Below are 24,558 nucleotides of genomic sequence, written 5' to 3'. Positions count from 1 at the left end.
TGGGCTCAGCAAAGTTGGAGACCCCCCTCACCAGTGCCCTTGCTTCAAGGCCAAATGCGCCAGGTAGAGGGTACGGGCTCCAAGGCGGTCGTGTGTCCGTAGCCTACCACACTGTCACAGGGGCAGGCTTTGGATCAAACGGGGAAGTTATGGGAAGGTGGCTTTTGTCTCAAAGTAGAGGAGCCAACATGGCTGGTCTTCTCCCCATGTATGGCACCATCTGGGGAGCAGGCCCCGAACACAAACCCACAGCAGCATGGCACTGTGGGCGCTTTTCCTGCTGCAGCCACCTTAGGACAAGAGGCGCTGTCGGAACAGGCGACCCTCGGTGGGAAGCGGGGAAGCCCCCTCTGCAGAGGGTACAGGTGGAGGGTTCCCCACCTTGCCCCTGCTTAGCCCCCATCTCTCTGGCCAGCGCAGGAGGAAAAGCAGAGTCCGAGGCAGCTTCGGGGTTGTCAGCAAGCTCACGGGAGACCTGGGAAGCCGGGCTCAGCCTGCCTGGCCTCCTCCTCTCCAGACCCAGTGTAGGAGTCCCGGGTTGGCAGCCCAGACTCGTGGCAGCCCTCAGCGGCTCCTGCTGTCCTCCTGCACTGAGGCCCTGGCCAGTCCGCCGTCAGGGCAGGGCAGGCCTCCTCCTCTCCCTGCTCAACCCTCCCGACAACCAGATTCTTCCCGCTGCTGCCTACAAACCACAGGGGCCCTGGCTTTCTGACCTGCACGCCCTTGAACACCCCCCAGAGTTTCTCTGGGACATCTCCCACCCTTTCCTCCCCCATCCTGTGTGGCTGCAGGCCTGAAGCCTCCCGGGGATTCTCCAGTGATCACCACCCCTGCAGCCCCAGCCTGCTCTCCCTTCTCCCAGGCTTCCTCCCAATTCCTGTCCCTCCCTCAACCCTGCTCTCTCCTCTAGCAGCCACCCCACAGATTCCTTTTATTTCTCAAGCAAATTCCTGTTAAGAGTGTGCAACAGGCTGGCGCTGCAGCTCACTAGGCTAATCCTCCACCTGCGGCACCAGCACCCCGGCTTCTAGTCCCGGTTGGGGCACCAGATTCTGTCCCGGTTGCACCTCTTCCAGTCCAGCTCTCTGCTGTGGCCCGGGGAAGGCAGTGGAGGATGGCCCAAGTGCTTGGGCCCTGCACCCCATGGGAGACCAGGAGGAAGCACCTGACTCCTGGTTCCAGATCGGCTTAGCTCCGGCCATAGCGGCCATTTGGGGGGTGAACCAATGGAAGGAAGACCTCTCTCTCTCTCTCTCTCTCTAACTCTGCCTGTCCAAAAAAAAAAAAAAAAAAAAAAAAAAGAGTGTGCAGCACCCATTGTCTCTACTTACCTAAGCCACAGAGATCTGGCTGCCACTCACCACACACACTCCTGTGACCTGCTCAGGACATGGCCACCAAGTCCCGCTTCCCAGGGCCCATGGTGGCTTCTCTGCAGACCACGGCCTCTCTCTGGTGCGTGTTCACAGAGTGTCTGTGCTGTCTGCCTAACTCGGTGCTGGAGCTGTCAGAGGGGAGGAGAAGGGGGAGGCAGCACAGCCCCTCGAGTGTTGTAGCCTCAGGCCCTGCACTTGTTCAGTGGGGGGAGAGATGGGGACACACGAGGGTGTCCAGAAGAGGCAGCACCTGGAAGACTCCGTGGTCAGGGGAACTTGGTCAGGTGTTCTGGATGCAGGGATAGGGTGGACTTAGCAGACCCAGGGATCGAGGTAGAAAGGACGTCACTTCTAGAGTGACAGCATCTGTTTTGTTTTTGTTTTTCACTGCTATTATCCCTGTTTGCTAGTGAGGGGGTGGAGCCAGAGCTTCTTCTAGCCCGGGCAGCCTGAAATGGTGTGAAAATAGCGCTCCCAATAGGACTGCAGCAAACCAAAGGGATGGAGGATCCCGCGGAGCTCACAGAGGCCTTGGAGCTGTCCTTGGTGCTGAACCTAAAACTGCCGTGGCCTGAGGCTTCCCGGGGCGGGGCAGGGATTAGGGAGGTCTGGGGATAGTGGGTCATCTAACTTCCTGAGGACCTGGTACCTGACCAGGTCTTCATGTCCTAGCTGTGGGGTAGTGGATGGAGCGTGTGGCCTCTGCAGTCAGACACTCCTCCTGTCCAAACCTCTGAATTCAAGGTTAACCCCTTGGACTGGGGCTCCAAACCCAATCCAGCCCAGCTGGAGTCTTTATGTAGAAAATGAGGGTGCTAGTACATACCTCATGAGGGTTTCAGGAGATTAAGTGCAACAGTGAGTGTAAGTGTGAGGAGCAGTACCCAGCAATGAACCATAGCCAGTGCACACCTCCCGGGTGATCCCACCACCGCTCCCTGGTCCCCCAGCAATGGCGACTGCCCCACTGACCCTGACGTGTTCCCTCTGCCTGGCCATCTCCTTCCCCTATACCAGTCTCTGGGGGCTTCTCACGAGAAAGTGAGGCCCTCTGACCACCTCACAGCTTTGCCTCCTGACCACCATCTTCCCCCGGTCACGAACTGGACTTGGAGATTTGGAGAAACCCAGTGTCCTCTCAAAGTGAAATGGCAAAGTCAGGTCCAGGTGGAAGGGTCTCCAGGCTGGGGGTTTCTGATGGCCTGAAAGAGCCCCTCCCCCCCCACCGCCATGTCCACAACAGGAGTGGGCTCACTGCCAGCGCCTTTTGTCCCCAGAGATCTGGCCATCTCCCTTTCCTTGAGGTTGGTTTACTGGCCTGAGTGACAGTCTCCTGTGACAGTCCCCCTGCAGGCCAGCCTCCACACTGGACACCAGAGTGTCATCCTGCCAGAGCATAGACAGGACCCCACGTGTGGGTTGGAGGAAGCAGAATGTGATCAGGTATTTGGGGACTGTCCCCTTTGGAAGAGGGATCGATGGGTGAAGTGGCAGGGAGCCCAGTGGTGTGCCCATGGTTCCAGGGATGTTGAGTTTGGACAACCTTTTGTCTTCGGGAACTGACTGGAAGAAAGAGCCCTGTTTAGCCACAGAAACTGGCTGTGGTTCCCCAGCACCCAAGTGTGGCCTCCTTTGCCTGGCAGCCAGGGCCCCCCACACCCTGGACCCAGCCTGGCCTCCCACTCGGCCTCACCTGCAGGTACCTGCCAGCCACGTCCCCCATGTCCCCACTCCCGGCCTTTGCTCGCGCTGACCCTGAAACACTCTGACCCAATTCTACACAGGGTCAAGTCCACCCACCAGTCGAGGCTGCCTCCAAAAGCCCCATTGCTGATATCTCTGGGATAAAAGTAAGCTCTTCTTTTGGGGGCCACACACACAACTCTCTTCTTCTCGGGGCCACCACCAATTCTGTCTCTTTCCAGGCCAATGAGCAACCTTTAAAAATGATTGTTTTCATAGTTACATAACAAAACGTTTGGGAGAGAGGCTTCTGGACACCCTGCATGAGCTGCTTCCTAACACAAACACAGTTGGCAAATCCCAGTCAGCCCTGTAAGGAGCCAGAGAGAAGGCTCCAGGCCTGACCTGTCCCTGTGTCTCCCACCACTGCCGACAGGCCTGGCATGCTGGCCCAGTGAACAAGCAGTGAGGGCTGACCCTTTGCCTGCATCCCCTCCTCTATCTGGACTTCACTCATCCGTCTGCTGGTTGTGATGCTCCCAGCTAATGGGAAACAGAACCCATTAATTAACAAAAGTGCTGGCGTGAGGAAGCGCCTGCAGCAGGCAGTCCTCACCCAGGTCAGAGCGCTGGCCACGGTGGCTGGTTCATCATGTGTGCTCTGCCGGGTTCTGGGTTCCACGGTGACACGGCTGTCCTTTGTCCCTCTGCAGCAGGCCCTGTCTGCACCTACTTCAGTCAGCCCTGGGGGCTTGGACCTCCCTGCCTACTCTACCACATATAGCACAAAACACAAACCAGTCCAGCGCTCAGTGCACAACACCCAGAACTGGATGTATAAAGTAGGGAGGGGACCACCAAGCTATGTAGCAGAGCGGTCAGCCAGCAAGTTCAAGGGCTATCCTGTTCTCAAAGCCAGTTTCATAGCTGAACTTCTTTGCTTTACTCAAAGAGCCCAACAGCCTTGGGGCTACTCCTTTCCCACTCTGAGCCTCAATGTTCTCATCTGTAAAATGGAAGAGGAGCAATCTCTCTAAATCAAGAAGCAGCTGAAAATGAGATTGTGGAATGCAGGGAGATTTTTAAAAAAGTCATTTGAAAAGCAGAGTTACAAAGAGAGAGAGGGAGATCTTTCGTCTGCTGGTTCACTCCCCAAATGGCTGCAACGGCCAGGTCTGCACCAGGTTAGAAATCAGGAACTCCAGCCAGCTTTCCCATGTGAATAGCCATCTTCCACTGCTTTCCCAGGCACATTAGCAGGGAGCTGGATGGGAAGCGGAAGCAGCCACGGCTCAAACGGTGCTCATACGGGATGCCAGTGTCGCTGACAGCATCTTCCTCCACTGTGCCACAGCACCGGTCCCCACAGGGATCTCACATAACACTGTTCCTAGTGATGTCATCATCCAGGAAAACCAGGCTGGGAGAAACCAGGGCTCTAGACCCCACCAGGTAGACCACTGGTACCAGGTACCCACAGTCAGCAAGACGCCTCAGTCCTTGCATCTCGGCAGGGCCAGGACAAGTCTTCTCAGAAGATTCAAGAGCTCATGCTTCCCCTCCCCCAGCCCGCTCCTGGTGCCCTCTGCCTCTCTGTCAAAGCTCCCAGCAGGGACGGGAAAGGGACAGAGACCCTCCTAGGGAGGGAGGCTGGGCAGTGCTGATTCCGGAACAAAGGAAGTCAGGAAAAAGGGCCCAGGGAGAGAACAGAGCTGATGAGAGGAGCAGGGAGGAGGCCGCACCCCGTGGTGACCCCAGCTGGGACGTTAGGAGGCAAGAAAGGACCCTGCAGAAGGCACCCCCCAAGATGAGCGTTTTCATTTTGTAAATAACCTTCACCGCTTCTGTGTCCCACTGGCTCACCCGCCCACTCGGCGCGGCACCCTTGGTGGTGCTAATGTCTGTTTGATGCCTTGGGCGTTTGTGTGCTTCCAGAGCTGTGTAGGGGGTGATGGGTCCTGGGAGGATGGGGGTGCTGCACAGGCTCAGGGACCGGAGGTAGGAGGTCCCAGTTTCTAGGGAGGAGCAGAGAGGTTTGCATGAAAGGATTGGGGGTGTTTGGGTGTGGGGGACAGGATGATGACAGGAGCCCCTCCTCCTTCACCTCCAAAAACCCTCCCTATTGCCTGTGTGCCCGCGAGGCTGTCCAGGTCGGCTTGCTGTTTGGGAACCAAATGACACTCTTGAAACCAGCCTCAAGGTCTGCTAAACTCATTAGTATTTGGAATGCATTTTTCGTTCACACAAAATCTGTCTTTAAAGAGCGGATTCCTGGGTCCCTTGAAAATTCTCTCCCCCTGGAGCTGTGCTCCGCCTCCCTCGCTTGGTCTCTTTTCTGGACGGTGCTGCAGCCTCGTTTCTCCGGGAAGAGGTGTTGGTATGTACGCACCAAAAAAGGCCCGTCTACCAACAGCTACCACGAGGGGGGCAGCGGCCACGGGCCAGGCCCCGCATCATGGACCTCGCAGGCAGAATCATACTTAATCCCTGCTTCTGAGCTGGGATGGGCTTTGCCTGGAGGTCCAGAGAAGGACCTCAGGGCTAGGGCAGGCGGTCAAGCCAGATTCAAACCCCAGAATCCAAACCTTGTGTCCCCAGCGACCGGCCATCACAGCCCTGCCTCCCTGGCTCTGGGCAGGGAAGGAGTCATCAGGGAGGGCAGCACCTAAGAGTGAGAGGGCTCTGCAGAGGCCAGGGTAGACAGGACACAGAAGGTGGGGGCCAGCACCCTGGAGCCGGGCCTCCCAAGGGCCCCTTCCTGGCATAGCACCCACAACCTCAGTGAGTTCTCCCAAGAGCCCAGTAACACAGTTACGACTCTCAGAAGAGGTTGGGGGGGGGGGGTGACAGGGGGACTGGTGCTGTGGCAAAGTGGGTTAAGCCACCCCCTGCAGCACTGGCTGAGCCCAGGCTGCTCCACTTCCCATCCAGTGTCCTGCTAACACACCTGGGAAAGCCGCAGATGACCCAAGTGCTTGGGCCCCTGCACCCACCTGGGAGACCCAGAAGGAGTTCTTGGATCCTGGCTTTGCCTGGCCCAGTCCTGGCTGTTGGACATTTGGGGAGTGAACCAGTGGTTGGGAAGATCTCTCTCTTTCTCTCTCTCTCTCTCCTCTCTTCTCTCTCCTCTCTTTCTGTATTTCTGCCTTTCAAATAAATAAATCTTTTTTAAAAAAAGAGGCTAGGAGAGAGCCGCGAGAGGCACAGGTCAGTGACTTGGGGAACACAAGTGACCAGGCCTGGCCTGCACCCTCAGAGCTCTTGCCTCAAGCCCAGATGTTGGGAAGAAGCAGCAGCAGCGCTGAGAAGCAAACCTTGGTGGCGGGGGACGGCGGGGGGCTTCTGAGTAGGGGCAGGGGCAGGAGGCTGCGGTCCCTGGTCCCCTGCGCAAGACGGATGGGCGGGGGGAGGCGGCAGAGCGCTGGGCAGCCGGTGATGGATGAGGACAGCAGCGCAGCCTCCAGAGGCTGCAGAGGGGAGGGGGAGGCCATGAATATTTCAGAGAGGGGGTGAGGCTGGAAGGGAGGCAGGGCTGGGGGGAAGGGAGAGCTCAGCCAGGGGGAGGGGGCTCAGGGACAGGCAGACCTCAGGGAGGGGGAGGGCTCCTTGCCTGGGTTGGGCGCTTCCCTGTTAACCTGGTTAAGGTGCCCCAGGGCCCAGGGCCCAGTGGAGGACTCAGTGGGGGAAGGGCCCTCTCTCTGAGGCACAGTGAACCCCCCCCCAGGCCAAGGCCAAGGCCAAGGGCACGGGCAGGGTCCGCAGGGCAGGGAGGCTGAACGTCTCTGTCTGCCAGCAGCGCGGTGGAGACCCAACGGCCGACTGAGGGCATCGAGCCAGGCCTCGAGTACGCGCCCTTCGATGAGGACGACTGCCCGGTGGACTGCGGCTGCCCGGCCGCCTGCTACCATGGGCACCGGGACTACAGGTCAGCGCGCGCCGGGCACGGGCAGGCAGGGCGCGGGCTTGGACCCCCCTCACCCCCGCCCCTTCTCGCCCAGGTCCAGCAGTTCAGCGTCACCCCCTCCCAAGAAAAAGAAGAAGAAGAGAGGCGGCCACCGGAGAAGCCGGTGAGAGCCCCGTGCGCCGAGGGGGCCCCCGCGGGGAACACTGGCGAGATCCCCTCCCCCTGCATGGAGCCCCCAAGAAGCAAGGACCAGGACCAGGCCTCAGGGTCCTCCTCAATCTGAGTGGCCTGGGGGGGAGGGGGCTTGGCTGGGCCTCATTTGTGGTTCCCCCCACTCACCCTCGTCCTGGACTAACCCCGGCCATCTGTCTGTCTGTCCATCCTCCTTTCTCCCTGGCATCGGCCCTCAGCAAAAAGAGGAGACCAGAATCTGAATGCAGGTCAGTGCCCACTTGGGCGCAGCCAGGCCGGAGGTGGGAGGGCCTGGGGGTGGGAGAGAGCCCCAGGCTCCCCTCCAGAGGCAGAAGGCGCGGTGCCTCGGGGCAGGGACCATTTCCAGCTGCGCCCATCCCCTCGCCAGCTCACTAGGGCCCCCCTGTGTCCACAGCTGTGGGAGCTCCTCACCCCTGCGCAAGAAGAAGAAGAGTGTGAAGAAGCATCGCCGAGACAGGTACCCTGGCTGCCCATCCTCCCCACGCGGGGAACAGGAGCAGGGCTGTGCCCTCGGGCCACCCCAGGCAGGCTCAAGAGAACTCCTGTATCGCCCTGCAGGTCTAACTCTGGGTCCAGGAGGAAGAGGCGGCACAGGTGAGGGGTGTTCCGTGCAGGATGTGGACCGAGGCCCCCAGGGGACAGAGTGATGGGCAGGCACTGGGAGGCCCAGTCCCCCGACGCCAGGGGCTGTTCCAGAGCGGGGAGGACCCATGGCAGGGGAGGAGCACCAAGACTCACTCTTGGCAACCCTTGCCTGGCCCAGCCTCCGTTGGGGGAACCCCTAGAACTTCAGACAACTCGGCAGGTTCAGGTTCAAGGGCGTCTGTGGAGGAGTCGGCTGAGGAGGAGGAAGCATCAGACCCTGAATTTGCAGGGCCAAGGCAGGAGGACCTTGTGAGCTGGGAGGCTCCGTGGGTAGCACACAGGGTGGGCTCGGGCCAGCGGTGGAGTTTTGGGGGGTGGGAACAGGTGCCAGCCCCCACAGCCCTGACTGCCAGGCCTTGGAGCTGGCCTCCACCCAGGCAGGGCTGGGAGCCAGCATGGAACTCCTAGCAGGACAGTGACTTGCTCTGGGAGACTGGGGGAGGGAAGAGTCAGGAGCCCAGGTCAAGAAAACAGAGGCTGAGGGGTAAAAAGTTAAACAGAGGAGGTTGTGGGTCGTGACCCCGACCTTGGCATCAGGGCCAGAGCCCTCCCAGCAGCCCTGAGGAGCGGCAGAGTCAGCAGTATTTTACCTATCATGGGAACCAGCCCTGCCAATACTCCCCTGTCCCAACCCTACCACCACCACCACCACAACCTTCTCAGGCCTATGGGCTCCTGCTGCCCCCTAGTGGCCACCATCAGCATGCACAGACCATCTACCCAGCTCCCATCAGTACCCAAAAGGACCTAGAAGTGAGCTGAGGCTAAGTCAGCTGCAGAATAAAAAGCAGGCAGTGTGGTTGCTGTCCCTCCCGGGGGGCACACTCAGAGTTCCCGAGCATTGCTTCGCTTGAGGGTCAGATGCGCGGGAGGAACATGGTGCTGTGGGGGAGGACAGGGTTGCGACACAGACAGGGCTAGGAGCTGGGGGGAGGCCTCGGAGGCCTAATTCAAAGCTCTCAATCCTCTCATCAAAGGCGGGATGCAGGCTGAGGAGCCCGCCCCCAGACAGCTGGTGGGTGGGACGTTTTGGGGGAGATATGGATCCAGAGTCCCTCAAAAGCAGAGAAATCAAGTGCAAGTGGAAGTATTTCCTCCCTAAACTTCCAGCCTGGTGAGCTGGCCAGCGGCTGGACTCCAGGCTAAGGGCAGGCGGCAGGGGAGGCACAAATGGGGCGTGGAGGGGCCATCTCAGCACTGCTGACCCTGTGCCAAGACCCTTTCTGCCTGGCCCACACCTGAGGCTGGACCTCCGGTGCCTGGCCCACACCCACGGCATCCTTGAGGGAGCAGCATCTGGGGCGCAGGCAGGAGATGCTCGTGGGCCAGGACTCACAGAAGGAAGGAATCATACGAAAGGCACCAAAGCAGTGGGGGGTGGGATTGGGGCAAGTCCCTGCCCGCCCCAGAAAGGAACAAAGGCCAGCCCCACAGCTGGGTGCAGGCCACGGCATCCCCTGCCCTGCTGAGACTACCCCACATCACTGCCATCTTTGCTTCTTGCAGATCTCGAAGCCCCAAGAGCAAAAGAAAGGAAAAGAACAAAGAGAGGAAGAGGTGAGTGCCCTCCCCACTCTCCAGCCCTGCTCGCCTGCTCCTGCCCCCTCACAGCAAGCCTGGCCTTTATGGTCTTAGCCTCAGGCCACAGAGGCTCACTGCATCCCCCCTTGTCCAGATGGAACATTTAAGGCCGAGAGGAAGCCGGGAGCCCTCAATGAGCCAGTGGCAGAGCTGGAACCGGAACCCAGGCCTCTTGCCTCCCGATCCAGGGTTCTTTCAAGCTCCGTCCTTGTCACTCACCTGCCCCCCCCCAGTCCCCCCAAACCAGTATCCAGGGCGCCCGGTGAAGGGTGATGAGGGCTGACTGGGGCTGCCTAGAGGAATCCTCCCTCAGTGACCCATAGGGACCAGCTGGGCTCTGCCCCCAGCACCAAACCTTTTAGGTCATTTCTGACCCAGGAAGGGATGGGTCAGGAGTGGCTTCCTTGCATCAGGCCCCATGTCCCAGGATCCCTGCAGGCAAGGCTGGCCCCAGGGACCAGGGCGGGCAGACTGGATGCAGGCGGCTTCCCCCTCCCACCCCAGGCCTCACACGGAGTCCCCAGGCCGGAGGTGCCATCGCCATAGCAGTGGCAGTTCCCACAGCCCCTCTCTGTCCTCCCAGTACAGCGGCTCCAGGTCACCCAGCAGGTAGGCCCGGCTTCAGCACGTGACTCACATGAGCTGGGGGCAGGGTCGGGGACACCTGCAGATGAACCAGCGCAGGAGGGGTGGGCTGGTGTCCACCTGCAGAGAGAGCAGCCCTGAGGCGCCCCAGACCTTGACCTGGAGATCAGTCTGGGGCCGGACAGCTGGGCTTGCTCTCTCTGTAAGTGGGCGATGGTCCAGGTTCGGTGACACGACGGGTAAGGGGCTGTCCCCGGTGCTGCGGGGTGGCCGCTTGCGGAGGGGGCGTCCCAGGTTCCCACCCCCAGGCTGAGCTCCACCACCCCCAGGCTGAGCCCCAAACACCGAGACAGCGGGCGGAAGACTGGCAGCCAGCGCTCCAGCGGGAGCCGGTCGGCTTCCCCGTCGGGCGGCAGCGGATGGGGGTCGCCCCAGCAGAACGGCGGCGGCGGCAGGCAGCGGAGCGCAGCGCACAGCGGCCGCCTGGGCCCGGCGCGCAGCCCGCCGGAGGTACGTACGCTTCGCGTTGCCCTGGGTTCCCGCGCCGCAGGTGCGCCGTGCAGGGGCGGGGGCGGCGAACGAGTCTTGGGGAGGTTGTGCCGCGCGCCTCCCTCGAGGCCGACCGCTTCCCCCTCCCCTGCGCCCGCCTGGCCGGGGCGCAGAAATGCTGGGTGGCAGCGTGCACCCGGCGTCGGTGGCAGGACGAGGGTGGCCCTGCAGGCTTGGGCCACCCTTGAGCTTGGCGAGCTGAAGACCAGGGAGGGGCTGGCCGTGGGGTGCTCGGCTGGGTACAGAGCTGGGGAGGAACCAAGGTCCCCTGCCTCCCCCAGGCATATGGGGGTGGGAAGCGGCATGGACATTGGTAGGGGTCACAGTCAGGAATAGGATTCAAGAGACAGGATCTCCCTCTGGGCAGCTCTTGGGCCCAGAGCCTCCCTCTCCCCACCAGGCCCCTGCCCCCTCCCTGAGCGCCCTCCCCTCCCTCAACTCCCCCTCTAGCCCCTCCCTCTATCTCAGATCCCTCCTGCATCCGGGTGCCGCTGCCGCCTCAGAGCGGCAAGCCCCACTCGCAGAGAATCTGCCCCACACTGGGCAGGAGCTCCCAGAGGCTCGCTCCAGTGCCCTAGCCGTCCCAAGAGACACCCACTCCCTCGGAGACCCCAACACCGCCCCCGAAACAATCCCCCACCCACGCTCTGGGAGGGGCACAGACTTCCGGTCACCCACGGGTTGGGGGCTGGCGCTGTAGGAGACAGGCTTCTCCGGATGCGTGGGCCGGGCCAGGGTTGGGGTTCTCCGGGGGGAAGAGCTGTCTGTCCAGAGCGCAGGGTTGGGGGCCCTCAGAGAGAGGGGGCTGTACAGTGCTGGCAGGGGCACTGGAGGGGGGAGTGGGAGGCATGGGGCAGGGAGGCCCGTGGCTTCCTCCCCAGGCCCGCACAGCACCCCAGAAGCCTCAGCCAGGAGTGGGAGAGCCGCTGCTCCCCGACCTCAGGTCTCGGCAGCAAACATGTACGTGTCGGTCAGTTTCATTTTGATTTTTGGCTGTGTTCTTTCACTCCCTTTCTTTTCTCAAACACCCCCCTTACTCCCAGTGGCCTCAGAGAGGACAGTCAAGGGCAGCTGGCCAAACGCTGTGGGAGTCAAGGTCAATGGCTATTGAAGGACATCACCTATCTCTAAGTCGCTCCCCCTGGACGGGGGGCCAGGCCGTGGGGCTGGGGGAGGACACAGTTGGACCACATGGGCAGGAGGGCATGGATTCTGTCTTGGGAGCCAGAGGGCACGCAGAGGCAGCTGAGGGTAGCCACCGCAGGGACCGGTGCCATAGGCCCTGCAGGTGACAGGCAAACCTCCCGGTGAGCACAAGGCCCCAACCCCCTCGAAAGCGTCACAGCCTCCTGGGCCTCCCAACAGGTGCAGGGAGTCATAAGCTTCCCACTTCTGGTCCCCTCCCTGGCCCTGGAGGCTGGAGCAACCCCCCCCCCCACACTGCAGCCCACCCCTTCTCTCCTGGGCTAATGCTGACCCCACAGCAGACAGCCCCAGAGAGAGCAGGAAGCATGCCAGGCCTCCGGCAACACCCACACCCCGCGTCCCTCCCCCAGGGACACTCCCCCTGCACGGGGCCCCAGGGGGCCCTGGCGACCCCTTCCACAAAGCAGTGTCCCCAGACCACCCTGGGACCGCACAATGCTCAGATCCCTTCTTTGCCCAAAAAGCCTCTTTTCTCGGGTGCAGAGAGGTGAGGCCAGGGCCCCGGTGTCTCAGACTGGACCTTGAACAACAAAGACAAAATTGTCTCTGGGGAAGAGTACTGGGGGTGGTATGCTCGGATGCTACCTTTCTTTTTTTAAAAAAAAGAAAAAAAGAGAGAGAGAAACAAACGGAAAAAGCAAAGGTCAACATTTTTTAACCCCGTCTATGTTTTTGTTTGTTTTTTAGCCTCCTTCTTGAAACGTGGTAATATTGTGATTCCATTTCTTGTTTAGCTGGCAAGGGGAGAGGGTGGGAGAATTCATGTGTGTTTTCCAGTTATTTTGTTTCTGTTCGTATTTCTTTTTTTTTTTTCTTTTGTAATGTACAGAAATGCAAACTATCTCTCTGGATTGGTTTGTTTTTGTTTTCCTATCTTCTATGTTGTTCTAGAATTTTGCTTTTGTGTGTGTTACTGTGGGAACCTGTGCCTCTTACCGCAGAGAAGAATTTTGGAACTAGCCGTGGACATGAACCCCATGCATAGCTCTATATACTTATTGGTTTTCCTTTGTAATCAGAATTTAAAAGGGAAGGTAACTTTCAAAAAAAAAAAAAAAAAAAACCAGAGCCACCGTCCCTGGGATGGTCTGTCCTCTGACATACACAGGAGAGCTGTGGCTGTGCTGCCCCGTGCAAGGAACCTTCTAAGAAAAGCTGGGAGGCCCGGGGAGAGGGGCCCTCGCTTCAGCTCAGTGCAACGGGCCAGGCCCGACAGGGACCGAGAGCTGAGACCCCTGGACAGGCTGCTGCACACCTGCAGGGCTAGGCCTCAGGTCCTTCGGAAACCCCAGGGGAGGCATGAAGACTCCTGGGAGAGTTTAGAGCAAGGAGAGGCTCCAGGGCCAGGGCCGGACCACAGGCAAGAGAGACACTGCATCCTGGCCCCAGCCTGCGGCCACACAGGGTGACAGCACCCAAGGTTGCTTGCCCAAGGGGAAAGTGCAGCCCAGAGAGGGCAAGAGACTGGCTCCAGGCCACACAGCTCCCCAGGTAGATTCCCAAAGCAGCTCCACTGTGGGGAGAAGTGCAGATGGAAACCACACAGCAGGAGCCCTGGGCAGTCTCAGCTCCCATGTCCCCCCACCCCAGGACCCCACCAGAAGTCTGTGGCTGTTGTCCAGCTCTCTCAACCACCTACACCGAGAGACTGGGGTACAGGTGGCCCCCCAGTCACAGAAGCCCACTCGGTATGATTACTGCTTCAGCAACTCGGCCCCTGTAGTTCAGACACACAGGCAGAAATAAACAAGGCCCAGAGAGGGATGGAGGCGCCCAGGGGCACACAGTGTGGGGCGAAAGAGTAGATGCCCAGTGGGAGACCTCACGGGACATGTGCCTCCGTCCAGCCTCCCTCCAACCCCCAAGGGCACTGGCCAGTGCCAGCGTGGCCCTCCCAGAGTGCAGAGCACCAGGGCCACCTGCCGTGGCTACACCTGTCTCTCGCACTTCAAAGACCTCGGAGGTAGCAGGCACCATATGGTGAGGGTGGCAGAGTGACTGATGAGCAAGCCACTGGACGCACTCTGGCTTCTGCCTCTGCCCACCTTTCTTCTACTCATTTACTTATTGATTTTATCTGAGAAGCAGACAGACAGGGCTCCTATCTGCCGGCTCACCCTCCAGATACAACAACCAGGGCTGGACCAACGCAAAGCCAAGACCTGGGAACTCAATCCGAGTCCCCAGGGAGCTGGCTCCCTGTGTGGAACCCAGAGCAGACCTGAGACCCAGACCCACACACAGCGATCGATGCAGGACACGGGTGTCCCATGCAGCGTCTGAACTCCTAGGCCAAAACCTACCCCTTTGGCCCTAATTTCACCACGTAACGGGCGGCCTAGGGTGACCCCAAGGAGAGGGGCGGCACTCCCTGACTTGGCTCACCCGGGTGTCCCCAGCGTGCACCCCCAGGAAATGGCCGTGAGCACAGCTGCAGTGGAGTGGCCATCTCTCCCAGGGCCAGGCCAGAGGGCAGGAGGGTGACTTTTGCTGGAAGTACGCAGACGCCAGGTGGGGGAGGGAGCAATTCTCCAACTTGAATCTGCGGTTGGTTGCCTTCCCTTTTAAACACACAATCCCCTGTCCGTCCCATCTGTCCACTCCCACCAGCCTTGTTTAAACGCCTTCTCTCTGTCCTCGACGTCCGGGTCCACCTCTCCACCGTCCCGCCTCTCCGTGTCTGCCCTGGCATTGCAACTTCCTGTTTCCCCTTCTCCCTCTCTCCCTGTTCCTCTTGCTCTGTCTGTCTGTCTCTCTCTCTCTCTTGTCCATCTCTCTCCCCTGACCTGGGCCTCTCTCCTGTGCTGCCAGCCCCCCTCTTTAGCCATCTGTGGCACTGCTTCCATCCGCTGCTTCCCGCATGCCCTATGGAGGTCTTTTGTTAACTCAGGGAGTTCAGGAAAGCTTGGCTATTAAGGCCTGTGCTTAGGAAAAAAAAAAAAAAAAAGCAATCCCTTTTTAAAAAGGCAAACAGAAATAGCAGGGCAAGAGCCCCCTCCCATCCCTGGGAAGAGACCAAGAGCCCCTCTGCACACTGGCTGCCCATCTGCTGGCCCAGGGCGGGGGCACAGATGAGAGCCGCTGTCTTTGGCCCTCCTGCCTTCCCCATGCGGAGACCTTCTTTCTTTTCTGTTTTTGCACTCCTGCCCCTGACCGCGAGAAGGTAGGTACCCAGCTCAGCTGTGTGCGTGCTGCCCCCTCTCCAGACGAGCCCGCCACTCCGCTTGGTTTGAATGTGGTTTTCTTTCTCTCAGCCTCGCCCTGGTTGGTTTTTATCCTCCTTTTTCTTTCTCTCTTTTAGCGACTACTCATTTGTTAACTCGCACTCTCTCCAAATGAGCTCCAAAGCCGTGTCTCCTGGTTTGTCTCCTTTGGTTTCCTCGACTTCCCCGCCCCCGCCACCTGACGGCCGCTCTGGTCCATCTTCCCGCCCTTGCACCTGCTCCCCGCCCTCGGACCCCCTGCTCTCCCCCTCTTTCTCATTTTGTTGTCTGGATGCATTTCTGTGTGGTTCAGCATCCCAAGTTTGTGTCCCCTTCCTGGGTGGATACGCTGCGGTGGAGCCTTCGACTTGTGTTGTCTGGAGAGGCTGCCAAGTCCCTCGCCCTCATCCCGGCCAGCCCCTGGGGACCGGGGTCACGGCCTGGCCCTCGGGGCCCACTTGCGCAGGAAGCAGTGCTGGCGGAGGCCGCGCTGGGCCTCCTGGCCTCCAGATCCTGGGGGACGTTCTGGCTAAGGTCAAGCTCAAGCAAAGGGGCCAGCCCATCCCCCGAGGCCCACCGGGCCAGACAGAGGCCTGGGCTCCCCCAGCTGGGGGTGCAGCCGGCACCAGAGCTGAGCCTCCCAGCCGCACCTTCTGGGTGGGTCGATCCAGGTGCCTGAGTTGGCCAGCAGGGGGCACTGCAGTAAGAGGGTCTACTGCACAGTCTTTGGGGTGACGTGCCCCTCTCCCAGACAGGGGCTCCCCTAAAACTTTGAGCATCCTTCCATCTCTCAGGGCAGAATGATCCTGAAGGAACAGTCAGTAGGGACCAAACCAGCCCCAGATCCTGGGACTGGTGACCCCCAGCTCAGCGCTTATCCAGCTCCACTAAGGGTCCTGGCTGCAGAGGCGGGCTCCTGAGGGCCCACCTCCCCATCCCCGCCCTCTCAACTGCTTCCTGGGGGCAGCCACGGCAGGTGGGCATCCCAACTCCGTGAGGCCTCCGTGGGCCTCTGTGCCCCTGTGCAAAAGGAGAGGGTTGGCAGGTCACCCCTGCCCCAGCCCACGCTTGTCCCAGGTCGGGACCAGGAACCCAGGACTTCCTCCTCAATGCTGGGCGGTGCTGGGAGGGCCAGCGGAGACTGTACCAGCCTGGTAGGGCAGTGGGGGCTCCAATCCCACCCCCGCTAGGGCCACCTCGTGTAACCAAGGACTCCCAAGCGGGGCCTCAGATGCTGAGTGCAAGACAGGGAGTATCTGAGCCCTCCGGGTGCTTCCTTGTTCTTGCCCTTGAGAGCACCTGGATCAGGTGTGAGCACACCCTCCCCACTGCTCCCTCCCCTTGTCGCACATATTTTTTAAGGAACAAAAGACAAGGCACCAGGTAGCCAATGGGAGCAGGGCTCCGAGGTAGGCGAGGCCCTTCATCCACTCACTCACTCACACATTCCTTCATTCCTGCACACACAGGGCCAACAGTGGCTCCTTGGTGCCAGGCCCAGCCGTGTGGCTTCCACGCCAGGAGAGGCAGGCTGGGCTCGTGCCCCGCCTCCCGGGCTGCCGGAGGGACAGAGGCCACTCAGCCCCATGACAGCAGGGGAGCTCAAGTGTAGAGGAGGAGCACCTGCTGGCCCGGCGGCCCTGGCCCTGGCGGGAGTGCAGATGGAAGGAGGGGATCACCCTGGACGTCAGAGGAGGCCCCTGGAGGGGCGACCTCGAACCCAGGGCCGAGGGGCGGCAGGCATTAGCCAGGCCCCGAGTGGGCAGTCTGGAGAGGGAGAGGGCAGATGGAAGCAAAAGAACAGGCTTCTTGGGGGTTACCAGCACCACGGCCCTGTCCAGTTCCCGGGAAGAGTGAGAGCCCCAGCCCCGCGGAGGCTCACCCCCGGGGGACCCTTCTCGGGGATTTCCCAGAAAAGCATGCGAGGTCGGTCCAAGGACTGTTGCCCCAGGGAGGGCCCTGTCTGTCCTCCTGCCCATCTTCCAGGGGCCTCCCCGGGGGCCTCAGGCCTCCCTGCACTGCCCTGTTTATCTTCAAGGGGACCGTAAGTCAGCTGGGTTCTGAAAACAACCTCTCCACCCCTCTAGAGGCCCACCCAGCAAAGGCTCCACTGATCCCCATTTTAGCAATGGGGCAACTAAGCCCCCCCACCCCGAGTTAGGACCCTTCCCCGAGGTCACACAGGACAGAGTCCAGGGTGTTTCGCCTTGCTGGTTACTACGGTCTTGGGCCATGGCAGGCCAGGTGGCTTGCAGGAGCTGAGAAGGAAGTGTGGTAGAGAGAGCTTGGACTTTGGGACGTGCCAGGAGACAAGCGGCCAGGCTGGCGCAGGGGATCTGGCCCGGGGCTTGGATCTTGGTGGTTGCGGCACCCCCGCTGGCCACAGGCAGCCATCCAACCAAGACACCCATCTTCCTACTACTCCGCCCCACCCCTAGGCCAAGGCAGTGGGAAGTCAAGGGCCTTGGTCTTCCTCCCTTATTGCCGGCCCCTTGGCTTGAGTCCGAAGTCGCTGGCTCAGCTCAGAATGTGGGTTGAAACCAGGCTCCACGTCCAGGCCCTGACTGCTAAGCTTAGCACTCTGCCCACTTGCTTGGTGCCCTCTTCTTAAAAGAGGGGTTCAGCATCACCAAGTTTTGGGGTACTGTGTGTTGGCTCCCAAGCACCCCCCCAGCTCCCACACCTGTCCACTTTATACTCTGACAACCCAGGGCATAGGGCAGAAACCCCAAACTTGAGGTGCCTGGAGCCTTCTTTCTCTTTTGCCTCCTATTCAGGGAAAAGGATGCTGAATGAGAGAACCTAGGGCTGCGGTGGAGGGTCTCCTGGGGATGAAACTGCCACCCCAGAGGGGCCGTGGCTGAGCTACCCTGCCTCCAGTTCTCCTAGCCTAGACGGAGGGATGACCTGCTGGCCAGGAGCGTCACGGGTGCTCAGCGAGGCACCTCACTGCCAGATAATACCCACTCTGTCCACCTGTGCCTGCCTCTGCCCCAAACAGAGACATAGCCCCCACTGGCTGTACGCAGCCACTCTAGCCCCCCCTTTGGCTAGAGTTCATTGGCTAGCACAGCCTTCCATCACGAGCTCTCCACCAATGGGCATGACTTCCTGGCTCTCCCTCCCTGCCCAGGTTGGATCTAGGTTTGTGAAGAACACCCAGGGCCATGCCATGGAAAACAGGCTCCTTCCAGTCCCTGGCACCCTGAAGGGTGGCAGCAACTCTTGTCTTCTTATCCACACAGCCTGCCCAAAGAGCTCGGTCCAGCCCCCATCCTGTTTCTGGGACTCCGGGTCTGCCTGGGCCGTGGTGAGAGCACCATTTCCTTCCTCAGCAAAGCCTGTGGAGGCCTTAATTGTGATTAAACACTGAGGTCACAAAGCTGAATCAGGCACCACATCTGCCCTGGGGTGCTCTAAGTCAAGCTGGTGACAGGGTGTGGGTGTGGGGCAGCTGAGCCTATGGACAGACAGGTGCAAATCCAAACAGGAGGGGACAGGTCTGTGCAGGGAAGGGGCCGGGAAGGGGGCCGAGGGGCACTCAGAGGGGTCATCAGGCAACAGAGGCCAACTCTGTCATTGTGTGGATGGGGAGACAGAGGCCCAGGCTGGGGAAGTGGCGCGGCCCAGGGCGCTCTGTGAGGTAGCGGCAGGCTCTCGGATTCCCGGTCCCCAGCCAGGACCCTTCTGACCACACCGCGTGCCCCTTCTGGTTTTCTGCGTCCCGATCCTTGTGTCCACTTTTGGAAGAACACTGGACATCTCTCTCCCACGGTCACCCACGAGGTGCCCGCCCAGGCCCGGGAGCCGGGCACCGCCAGTCCTCCGTGCAGAGGTGGCACGGCCTCCTCTTAGGCCTAGAATGGGGTTGGTTGCGTTTCTCTCTCTCTCTCTCTATCTCTCTTGCGTTTTTGTGAATCTAATGATGAACTTATGCTACCACACTTTTCCCTTTTCTTACACACCTTACCTACTAAAGGAGGAAGTGCCACTTTATTGGTAAGTGGACGTTAACCAAGAGGGACTTAAAAAATCAGAACTTAAAAAAAAAAAAAAGAAAAGAAAAAGAAAAAAGCAAAGAGAGAAACAGAAAGACAGTCGGGTGCTACTGACAGCTCCACAGCTCTCCGCAGGGCCGGAAAACAAAGAAAAATGTTAACAGAAAAACGTCAGGTTCCCCAGGAGTTCAGACATTGTTTTTGATTTTGGAATCTAATGACATTTGTGGATTTTTTTTGGTCGTTTTTTTCTTTCTTTTTTTAATTTGTTTTTCCTCCCTTTCTTCGGTTCAGTTTTGAGTTCAGTTGTCCCGCCCCGCCCCCCCCCCCCGCCCCATCTGTGTGCCGTGTGATCCCTTCCATCCCCCTCGCCCACCCCCAAGCGCTGGGGGGCCCGGCCCGGTGGGCTGGCCCTGGCCCGGCCTCCCGGTGCCGCCCTCTCTCTTCTCTTTGCCGGGGGATCGTCCGTCCCCGTCCGGGAGGGGGCAATGCCAGCCCCTGCGCCCGTCCTGGAACCCCCCCCCCAACCCCACCTTCCTCTTGTGTTTTGCATGCCGAGAACCTTGCATGAGCTGCCCTGTGGAGGCCAGAGGTGGGCACTCAGGAGAGGTAGAGGCAGGGCAGGCGCGGGGACCGTGTGTGCGATGCTCCGGGACCGGCCGCCCCCGACCCGGGCCCGGTGAAAGCCCTCTCTCCCTCTCTCCCCCTTCCCGCCCGCCCGCCCTCCGCCTCCCGCTCTCTCTCTCTCCCCCCCCCCGTCTGTCCCCCCCACCCCGTCTGTCTCTCTGCACCTCCGCCTGCCTCCCCGCCCGCCCCGTCCCCGCCTCTCTCCCCCCGTCAGAAGCCCAGCTCGCCCTCGCCCAGGGCCCGCGACCAGGCGGCGGCCGCGCCCACGCCGCCCGCCCCCGCGCGGGGGAAGGACAGCCCGAGCCCGCGCTCCGCGCCGTCGTCGCAGGGCCGCGGGGGCCGCGCGGGGGCCGGGCCCGCCCGCAGGAGGAGGCGGCGGCGGCGGCGGCGGCGGCGCTCGCGCTCCTCGGCGTCCGCGCCCCGCCGCAGGGGCCGCCGGCGCGCCCGGCCCGCGCCGCCCCGGGGCTCGTCGCGCTCGCCCAGCAGGGTCCGCTCCAGCAGCGACTCCGGCGGCGGCGGCGGCGCCCCGGGCCCCGGCCCCGAGCCCGGCTCCGAGCGAGGCCACGGCGGACACGGGAAACGGTGAGTGGCGCGGCCCCGGGAGCCCCCCGCCCCGGCCCCAAGCAACCCCTCACGGGACACGGTCGCCCCACTGTCCCACCTGGCTTCCCCCCGCCGCGGAGCCCCCTCTGCGCGCCCCACTGAGCCCACCCCCACCAGCCGCCCTTCCAGCTCATGGAGCCCCCACTCAGGTCCCTCCACCGACCCCAAACCCCGCCGACGGGGCTCCCCCCACTGGTTCTGATACGCCCACCGAACGCCCTCTGCCCACTGCGCTACCCCCACCTCGCTGACCACTCCGTTACCACACGGAGGACCCTGGCCTCAAGTTTCCCGCCACCCTCCGACGGCTTGGCCCCGCCCCCACCACCAGGCCCCGCCCCACCGCCCCGCCCCCTCAGTACCTCCTGCCACTGAGCCGCGAGCGTCTCCCCGTGGCCGCGCCCACCGCCAGGCCCCGCCCCCACCGCCCCGCCCCCTCAGTACCTCCTGCCACTGAGCCGCGAGCGTCTCCCCGTGGCCGCGCCCCACGCCAGGACCCGCCCCACCGCCCCGCCCCCGAGCAGCCTCCCCGCCTCCTCAGTACCTCCTGCCACTGAGCTGCGAGCGTCTCCCCGTGGCCGCGCCCCACCGCCAGGCCCCGCCCCACCGCCCCGCCCCCGAGCAGCCTCCCCGCCCCCTCAGTACCTCCCGCCACTGAGCTGCGAGCGTCTCCCCGTGGCCGCGCCCCACCGCCAGGCCCCGCCCCACCGCCCCGCCCCCTGAGCCGCGAGCCCGCCCCCTCAGTACCTCCTGCCACTGAGCCGCGAGCGTCTCCCCGTGGCCGCGCCCCACCGCCCCGCCCCGCCCCACCGCCCCGCCCCGCCCCCTGAGCCGCGAGCCAGCCGCTGAGCCGCCTCCCCGTGGCCGCGCCTCCCCTGCAGGGCGAAGGAGCGGCTCCCGCGCACCCGGCCCGGCAGCACCTCGCCGTCCCCCGGCGCACACGGCAGGCGCGGCGCCCCCGAGGGGAAGAGCTCTTCGCGCAGCCCGGGCCCGCACCCCCGCTCGTGGAGCTCTAGCCGCTCGCCGTCCAAGTCCCGCTCGCGCTCCGCGGAGAAGAGAACCCGCAGCGCAAGCCGCTCGCCGTCGCCCAAGAAGCCCGTGGGCCGGTGAGTGCGCAGCCGAGCGCGGGGACCCGCGAGGGGGCGGGCGGCCGCGTCGCTCACCGCAAGGCCGCGCCCCGCAGGGACAAGGACGGCGAGGGCCGAGCCAGGCACGCCGAGACCGAGGCCGCCCGCGCGCGGCGCCGCTCCCGCAGCTACTCCCCCATCCGCAAGCGGCGCCGGGACTCGCCTAGCTTCATGGAACCGCGGCGCATCACCAGGTGCGGGGCGGCGGCGGGGGCCGGGGCCGGGGCTGGTCCTGGGGACGGCGGACTGACCCAGGCGCGGCGCGGGGAGGGCAGGGGCCCAGTGCGGGCCAGGCCGGGGGACGGACGCCCTCGTCGAGGTGGAGGAGGGGAGGGGTCCGCCCCGGGAGGGAGGACGCGCGGTGCGGGGCAGCAGCAGCAGCAGGCGCCGAGCCCAGCTCCGGAGGCTCCTCTCCCGCCCTCGCTCGCCACGCCACGGCCGTCTGCCGACAGTGATGTCTACTTCTCTCCTTCGTCTCAGGGTGCAGCCTGCTGAGTGGCCTGTGGCCAACCCGGGGGCCAGGCGGACCCCTCCCCACAGGCTGCGGGGGAGATGCCCATGTGAGCTGGTCTGGCTCCGGTCAGCCGTCCGTCTGTCTGCCTCTGCTCTTCTCACTAACCTCCCAGCTCCCCACCCCCAGGGACACTGGAGGAGGGGGCACAGCAGTGTGGTCTCTGGGGAGCCCACCCCGCCCACTCTGCCAGGCAGAGTGCGGGGGACGCCTTGGGAAATCCGTCCCTCTCTGTGATTAGTCCTTGGTGATGGAGGGCACTGCCCCCCCACCCACCCCAGAGCGGGAGCCAGACCCCCAGGCTTGGGGCACCTCCACGGAACAGGTGGCACACCCGTAGGCTGCAGGGTCCTCAGATGGCCAGACCCCTACTTTCCAGCCTCAGCCCCTCTCCCAGGCTGCCTCCTCCTCCCACTAACTACGCCTGTTTCTTCCTCAGAATTAACCCCAGATCGGGCCTCGCTGGCTCCTTAACCACTCTCTTCTCTTTTCTCTGGGTTGTAGCCTCCTGCCTTCCACTAACTGCGGGCCAGCGGGAGGTAGCTGAGTGAGGCGTGGGGCCAGCGCGGGGCTGGGCTGGGCTTGGGGCGTGGGCAGCAGTGGCCGGGGTCTCCCCCTTATTCCCTTGGAGTGATCGGAAAAGCCCAAGCTTTGCTTGCATGGGGAATGGGAACTGAGAAGCCGGGCTGGGCCGATACGGGCACTTCCAGGCCCAGGGCCAGGGCTGGGCTCAGTTGACATCCGCTAGCACTCCTGAGCTCAGACTGAATCAGGCAGACGCGGGACTCCTGTCCCTGCAGACAGGTGAGGGAAAACAGAATGACCGACATGGACCAGTGACAGCTGACCCTCACAGGCCCAGAGACCAGGGGAAACTGAGGCAGGAAGCCCCGGCCACTGCTCCGATGGGACCCGGGACCCCGGCCGGCCCGTAACCCACTTCTCCTCTCGGCAGTGCCCGCAAGCGCCCCATCCCCTACTACCGGCCCAGCCCCTCCTCCTCCTCCAGCTGCCTGAGCAGCGACTACTCCAGCCGGAGCCACAGCCGCAGCCACAGCCCGGGCCACAGCCACGGAAGCTACAGCAGCCGCAGCCGGACCCGCAGCCGCACGCGCAGCCCCTCCCGGACCCCCAGCCCCAGCTACCACAGCCGGAGCAGCTCTGAGAGTGGGGGCCTCTGAGCCTAGAGGGACCCAGCCTGATCCCCCGCCCCCGCCGGGGTGGGGAGGTGATGTCCCAGGACTCGAAGGGCGAGGGGGCTGTGTCCTCCCACCCCTACTGCTACAGAGATCCTGGGGCCAGCGCGGGCAGGGGGCACCCAGGAAGACCCTGAGGGTGGGTGCCCGCCCAGCGGACAAAAGGAGGAGGAGCCAGCCTGAGCTGCCCACCCCACCTCCCGGCCCACACACCGCATCCAGGGAACAAAGAGCCGTGTGAACACAGGCCTCGCCTGCCCCTTACCGCTTGACGCCAGCTTCCCAGGCTGCGGCCTGCCGTGTCACTCACAGCTCAGCATCCCCAGGCACACCTCGGAAGGTGCCAGACCTGGGGGCCCCTCCCACTCCACTGGCCCCTCCCCTCCTCTCTGCCACCGGGCCATGAGGAGCTGGACACCAAGCAGGAGCTATGCTAGACACAGGCAGAGCTGCCTGGCTTTGGCGCCCCTCCTCCAGGCCGGCTAAAGGAGGACCCCGGCTCAGGGCCGGCGGCTGGGCCTACAGCTTCCCCGAGCCCTGGTCCTGGCCTGGGCCCAGAAGTACCTGGACTGGGTAGCCCCAAAGTCCCAGCCTGAAGGTCAGCCTCACCCCTTGGCCTGGGCCAAGGCCACACCAGCCAGGCTTTCTGCATGACAAAAGGCCCGGGGAGGGGGGTACAGGCCACAGCTGCACCTGACCCTGAGGTCAAAAGGGGTCAGGAGGTGGAAGAGGAAGGGGTGGAAATGCAACGCAGGTGCCCAAAGGGATGAGCGAACAGGCCATGGGAGCTGATGGGGCGGGAACCAGGTCAGCGCGTCCCGGCCCCAGGACAGCTCAGGGCCACAGGCACAGGAGAACGTGCGCTTTGGGGCCTGGTCAGCCAGGGAGCCCCAGATCAGAGGAGGGAGGGCAGGATCTGGGCCCTGGCCCTGGCCCTGGCCCTGGCCTTGGCCTGGGGCTCTGGGGGGAAGTAGCAGCTCCGGTCCTCCTCTGTGGCTCCCAGCCCCCTCCTCCTGGGGCCCTCAGGGATCTCACAAAGTCTTCCTTGGCCCAACAGGGCAGATGCCCTGGGCTCAGTGGGGGGAGGGGTCTGGGGTCTGGCCGGGTTTCCCCTCTCTCCATTTCCCCTCCCTCTTTCTCCGCGGTGCGGATAAAAATTGGACTCCAATAAAACACTTGGTGCCCGGATGGCAGGTGGTGAGACCCAGCCTCTGTGATGGGGGGCACCTGGGAGGTTGAGGGGGTCCTGGCGCCCTTCCTCCCGAAGAATGAGGGGGACCGGAGGCCCCTGGACGCCAGGGAGAAGAGCCAGCCCCCAGGAGCAGGGCCCTGCGCTCCTTCCTCCTACTCAGCGCTCACACATGGAGGATGTCGGCCATCAAAGACCCACCGTCCTCCCGGGCTGGGGCCCCTGAAGGGTTTAGAACACGCTGATGGCGCCCAGCCCAACACAGCCAGCCTGGCCTCAGCATGCGTGCGGGCTGGGGCAGAGGGAGGAGGCAGCGAGGCCCTGCACTGCCCCAGGCAGTGCTCCAGAGTGGTTAGAGCACT

General features: G+C 62.6%; 1 protein-coding gene across 7 annotated transcripts in view; it reads left to right on the top strand.

The window, feature by feature from the left end:
* The window catches only part of SRRM3 (serine/arginine repetitive matrix 3), a 51,994-nt gene extending 27,799 nt beyond the window's left edge, over window positions 1–24,195 (top strand). Inside the window, exons 4-17 of one of the 7 annotated variants that reach the window (XM_070064483.1) lie at window positions 4,308–4,511; window positions 6,853–6,984; window positions 7,058–7,126; window positions 7,374–7,403; window positions 7,571–7,633; window positions 7,735–7,770; window positions 9,328–9,378; window positions 9,907–10,011; window positions 10,317–10,497; window positions 19,785–20,152; window positions 21,055–21,279; window positions 21,357–21,494; window positions 21,781–21,879; window positions 22,767–24,195. In XM_070064483.1, coding sequence (XP_069920584.1) covers window positions 4,308–4,511; window positions 6,853–6,984; window positions 7,058–7,126; window positions 7,374–7,403; window positions 7,571–7,633; window positions 7,735–7,770; window positions 9,328–9,378; window positions 9,907–10,011; window positions 10,317–10,497; window positions 19,785–20,152; window positions 21,055–21,279; window positions 21,357–21,494; window positions 21,781–21,879; window positions 22,767–22,992 — 1,927 coding nt within the window. In that variant the 3' untranslated portion in view covers window positions 22,993–24,195. Of the gene's footprint in view, window positions 1–4,307; window positions 4,512–6,852; window positions 6,985–7,057; window positions 7,127–7,373; window positions 7,404–7,570; window positions 7,634–7,734; window positions 7,771–9,327; window positions 9,379–9,906; window positions 10,012–10,316; window positions 14,906–18,924; window positions 18,945–19,784; window positions 20,153–21,054; window positions 21,280–21,356; window positions 21,495–21,780; window positions 21,880–22,766 lie in introns of those variants that run through there. The other 6 variants (XM_070064485.1, XM_070064487.1, XM_070064486.1 and 3 more) reach the window with 6 other exon arrangements.
* The last annotated feature ends 363 nt before the right edge of the window (window positions 24,196–24,558 follow it).

This window comes from Oryctolagus cuniculus, chromosome 19 (assembly GCF_964237555.1).
Source record: "Oryctolagus cuniculus chromosome 19, mOryCun1.1, whole genome shotgun sequence".
Classification (NCBI taxonomy): Eukaryota; Metazoa; Chordata; class Mammalia; order Lagomorpha; family Leporidae; genus Oryctolagus; species Oryctolagus cuniculus.
The sequence above is the reverse complement of the archived record's forward strand: the minus strand, read 5'-3'. Positions and strand labels throughout refer to the sequence as shown.